The sequence below is a fragment of the Lactuca sativa genome, chromosome 8 (genome assembly GCF_002870075.4).
Source record: "Lactuca sativa cultivar Salinas chromosome 8, Lsat_Salinas_v11, whole genome shotgun sequence".
Lineage (NCBI taxonomy): Eukaryota > Viridiplantae > Streptophyta > Magnoliopsida > Asterales > Asteraceae > Lactuca > Lactuca sativa.
Window position 1 is genome coordinate 14,782,853 of NC_056630.2, and position 5,775 is coordinate 14,788,627.

A 5,775-nucleotide genomic window follows, 5' to 3' on the forward strand; every position below is an offset into this window, starting at 1 on the left:
GGCCCTTGATTGTGTTTTAATACTTTGTTTGCCACCCTCAGATCAAATTGCTGACATCATCTTCTCCAAATAAAATTCAAACACAATTACATTTAATTATAGAATCTGTAATAATTATAAAATCTTTAAATTCAGTAATTATTTTATCAATTGAAACATATCATTCTATTTATATACATGATATCAATTTCTATAATTAATATTGTTCCTAATTTAACTCCCTTGTTTATAGGTTTTAATTTCCAAATTCAAACCCATTTGTATTTTATTATTTATTTATTTATTTTTTAAAAATCTTATTAAAAAAGCATATCAATAATTAAGTTATTAACCTATAAAATATAATCTAATCCCATTAAATCAACAAAATATTTACGAGTCAAAATTAAATTCAATATTATTCATAATTTATCTCCCGGTATATCCCATATAAAATGAATCAATTTGAGATAATTGTTTGAATTTTAAAACCGATTAAATGATAGGTCAATTAATTTGAAGTTTTGAATTAATATAGTTGATATCTTTTTTCCATATGAATAAACGAAAATCTCCAAGCTGATATCTTAGGATCCTAATTTTTTAGAAGATAATGATTTCCTTATTCAAAAACACCATATATATACGATTACACTGAAGTAGTTATTCTTACGATTTTAGATTGAGTCCTATAATTTAGAGTGTTCTTCTTGAGCAATCTTCTTCTTCATTTTTTTATTCCAAGCTCTTACTATGTTCTTATTATTTGTTATTATCGTGTTCTTGTTGATAGGTCATGAAAAAAATTAATCAATCTACTTTAAGCATATTAGTTTCATTCATTTAGTTACAGAAACAAAATTATATCATTTATATCGACTTTTTAATGTGTTGACCTATGTTGGTCATACATTTATGACATGATCTTCAAATGTTTTTTTTATTCGTTTTTGTGTATTTGATTTGTTTCTTCAAGAAACTAAGTTTTCTATTAATTTTGATAACAAATTTGTTGAATTAAGCATACCTTTATGATTATAAATTTGTCCATTTTCTATTGTTAAATCAAATGTAAATGAATTTGAACAATCGTTAAATTTCATATTCTATAATGTAATTTATGCACTAATTAATCAAATAATAGTACATATCCAACTGGTCAGGTACCTCCAAGACAATAAACAAACATGTAAATTATATGTAATTTCACAACAATAAGGCAAAAAGAGGTGTTAGTGACCATTAAAGATGAAAAGGTAATATATAACTTAAGAATAATATATAAAGTGTAACCTGTAGATTTATGATATTTATTTCAATGAAAAATATGTTGTTTGATTGTTAGGTTATATATATATATATATATATATATATATATATATATATATATATATATATATATATATATATATATATATATATATATATATATAATTTGATTTTGACAAATTTGATCTAAATTTGATAATTGAAGCGGGTAGGAAAAATATGTGCTAATGATTTTGAATTTGTATTGCCCTATAGAAACCAATCGTAGCCTCATAGACTATTTCCTCATATCTCACTAGGTCTTAACATTTTCCAAAATTCAGGTACAAGAAGTCATGGATGCACTTCTTGAATCAATTATCTAAACTGAATTTCATTTGTTAGTTGGATGTAGTAATCAAAATGCAAGATTTGTGAAAGTTCATTCTCATTTATTAGTGTTAACCTTTAGCAAATTATGAAACTAATATTATATTTTTGTTCATAACATGTTTTTTTTTGTAATAATTTATTTGATTGGAAGATATGTATATGTGATTGGGTATAGCCTGAAAAATCATATTTTAATTTTTATTAGGAAAAAATACTTTGAAATCGACTAAATTACAATGTCTGAATTTGATGTTTATGGTTATGACAATTCACTTTATTTGCAATGTTTATCAAATTTCTTTGCAGAATTTAATGTTGTCGGTACATGTAACAACTTATTTTTGTTTTTGATTTTACAGAGCCCATATGAAAAGAGTCATATGAGCCTCAATGTGGGTTGGTACACCGAACAAAATCAATTCATAAAGCTACTACACAACATGTTTTAATCAAGAAGTCGCATTATGTTGTGATCAAACAAAGATCACATAGATCATTTTTGTTAAAAATTATTATATTAAAAAATCAAATTGCTCTAATATAAATTTTAAATATTTTTATCTAATAAGTTTGGTTCAAAAACTCTAAAAATGAATCTAACTTACATTTTTTTATTAAAATTCAACCTAAGACAAAACCACCTATTAATGTGATATGTATTTAACTTATGTCCCTGTGTTAAACGCGGGTCATAATCTAGTTTAATATATAACAAAATATTATAAATATTAAATATTACATTTCAATTAAAAGTAACAAATAAAAATAAACCAAAAATATATAAATATATAAAATGAGAGACTAAAACCGACAACTTAATGTTCATTTCCATTTTGGAAGAAATGAATAGTATAACACCAAATATGGTGTTATATTATTCATTTCTCCTAAAAAATTGGACCAAAATGATGTTATATTATTCATTTCTTCAAAATAGAGAAATAAATAAAATAAGGTTGGACATAAATTGGATAAAAAATGGAAAAAATAAGAATGAGTTGGAGATCCTCTTAGTATCCCTACTCATTGTTGATATAGTTACTCATGTTTCCTATTCTTTCAAAATGTGTTATTAGTATATGCTACTCACTTATTTCTATTATCTCATTTTAGTAAGTGTGTATATGTTAATGTTTTTTTTTTTTGACATTTACCCCTCTCTATATGCACATTTGTTTCCTCTATCAGATTGTTCATTTTTCATCGGGCTAACGTTTTATATGCATAGATCTTTTTAGTGTGGACGCATTTTCATAATTTATATTTATATTGATTTATGTATTTATATTTTTCTCTAATTAATTAATTATTTATTTATTTATACCGGAGGTTTCTACGAAAAGAGTCTCCTTCTTTATTGTGCTGCCGACCATCATACTTCACTTATCTAATTTACATGAGACCAAGATTCTACTGCTATTCATTTTTATATTTTAATACTCATTAGACGTATTTTACACATGTCTATTACTAACAACCAGATATAGAATAGTTGTTTGAGCTTAGAGTTACCTTGACAATATTTACTGTTTAATAAGACTGTTATAAAATTATAATAGAACAATTTAAAGGAGTTGCCATTGACCCCTTTAATAAAAAAAATATTATCAACTTATGTATCTCGTCACCTTCATTTATAAATTATAATGCACTATGATGAATTATATTTTATTATCGATTCCATGACATCATTCAAAATATGACTCAAATTAATGTAGTCGACTATTAATAAAAACTTTATACAATGCTAGCGATTTACAATTTCAAATTACGTATACATATAATTTATAATTGCGAAACAACCAACAGCTGTTTCATTTTTGAAAATATAGTAAACGCCGTTAAATCATCGTTACGTCACCATACAACCGGACGTGAAGTCCATCGTCGGATAAGGTGATAATAACGTGACATCGAACATACTGTTATCGTCCGGCGTCCAGTTTGTCGGCGATATGGTCGACCCAACCGCTGCATCCGCCTTATCACCGTCGCACTCCGCCGTCTCTGGTTCTACTTTCACATCTTTCCGACTTCCTCTCACTTCCACCACAGACTGTCCGGCAACGCTTTTAGGGCCATTACTCCTGATCATACAACCGGACGTGAAGTCCATGGCAGGATAAGATGATGATAATAATGGGACCTTTTCAAATGTTAAGGACCCAACCGCAGCATCAGCCTTATCACCACCGTACTTCGCCGTGTCTGGTTCTACTTTCACTTCTTTCCGACTTCCTCTCACTTCCAACTCAGACTTTCCGGCAGCTCTTTTACGACTATTACTCGTCACCACCCTCGTCTCCGTTTCCGCCGCTTCCTCTGAATTTCCAATTTCGAGCGGGAAATTCAATATGGCTTTGTTGCCTCGAAGCTTAAACGCTGCTTTATCATACGCTTTTGCTGCATCTATGGCGGTGTCGTAAGTCCCAAGCCAAACCCTAGTCCCTTTCTTGCTAGGATCCCTGATCTCCGCGGCAAACTTTCCCCACGGCCGTTGTCTTACTCCTCTGTAATGCTTCCTCTCCTCAAACTCCTTCTCCTTAACCACGACATCAAATTTCTCGATTGCAGGCGGAAACGATATATTCACAGAGGGTTTTCGTTGATTAAAACCGTTGTTGCTAAATTTTCCAGTTATATCCGATGAACTTGATTGAAGCATCGGTTCTGGTTCCACTCTGAATTCAAATTGGTGGCCGGAAACCGTTCGAGTGTGATCAATCACAGAGGACGTAGGAGAAGAAGAAGAAGAAGTAGAAGATGATGATGACGAGGTTAGAGGAAAAACAACGGTGGATTTGTGGGTGGTATTATTGCAGTGATGATCGGAGAGTATGGAATATTCCTGTAGGAAAGAGGAATCGTCAATAAGCAGGTGTTGACGGATGAGATCTAGAGCTGAAAATTCCTCGAGTGATGCCATTGTTGAACTGAGAGAGAGAGAGAGAGAGAGAGAGAGAGAGAGAGAGAGAGAGAGAGAGAGGCGTGGAAATGGTGAAGAGAAGAGGAATGGATATATACAGAGAGTCAACGACAAAGGAATAACAGATACAACAAATTTCGGACTAATTCATTTTATGCAAAAATTATTATTGCTTATTTGATTTATGTGTTTTACAGTATTTAAATCATACGTTTACGTTTGATGCAAGATCTAATCATCTAATCAATTAGTGATGGCTTTTTAAAAACACAAATACATAAATAAATATATATAATTGACACCGATTTTTTTGTCCATTTTACGTTTTTATATAATTACCAAATAAGAATACAAAAAACAAAGATAAAGACAAACGACAACTTATTGATACAATAACTAATATTTATTTGTCCTTTTGTGTTGTCAAGTTGTAACTGCAATTATTTTTCCCTGTATCTTTTAAGATTGATGGGGACCAATCTTTTTGGATTTAAGTTTCAATTTTAATATTATAATGGGTAAATTACACCGTTGGTTCCTCGTGCATATGCCAGAAAATGTGTTTAATCCTTATTTCCATTTAACTCGGACAGTCCCTCGTTGTTATTTATCTTGCACGGTTAGTCCCTATGCATGTTAACCGTTATAGGCTTCCGTTTAAGCTACCCACGTGCCTTGCACGCAGGGGCATTTTCGTCTTTTCAGTGTTTGTGTCCATTCTTAATGCCGTTGCACCTTAAAATCTTATAAAACACTGCAACCCTCTTTTCCTCTGGTATCCTCTCCTTCGTCTCCTCCCCTCGTTCGATCGATTTCTTCCAAATAGATAACAATGATCGATATCAAATGCAATTGTGGAGCCACTGTAGTGATTTGCACATCTTATAGCAAAAGAAACCCTGGGAAACTCTACTATGCTTGTACAGTAAAGGTAAGGTTAATGATTTTAATTTTGTTATTCATCTTCTCTAATTTTGCCCTAATTCTTCATCTACTTTAATTGGTTAAGGGACCATTATGCAAGTTCATAGGATGGGTGAATGATTATGATTAGGACTGTGATTATATGGCGTTTAGGATGAAACTTGAAGAACAAAATCGCAAATTGAAGCTTTACCTAGTTATTAGCTGGGTTTTTTTTTTTGTTTCAGTCCTTATATCTAAAGTTTAGGTTTAGTAATGAAGTTGTTAGTATTTTGTTATGTGTATTTTGTATTGTTATTTGTATT

At 30.4% G+C, this 5,775-nt stretch overlaps 1 protein-coding gene across 1 annotated transcript; it reads right to left on the bottom strand.

The window, feature by feature from the left end:
• Positions 1–3,318: 3,318 nt before the first annotated feature.
• LOC111905844 (ethylene-responsive transcription factor 5) lies at positions 3,319–4,609 on the bottom strand. The gene has a single exon (XM_023901564.3). The coding sequence runs from the start codon at positions 4,544–4,546 to the stop codon at positions 3,473–3,475; it is 1,074 nt and encodes a 357-aa protein (XP_023757332.1). The 5' UTR covers positions 4,547–4,609; the 3' UTR covers positions 3,319–3,472.
• Between the last annotated feature and the right edge of the window lie 1,166 nt (positions 4,610–5,775).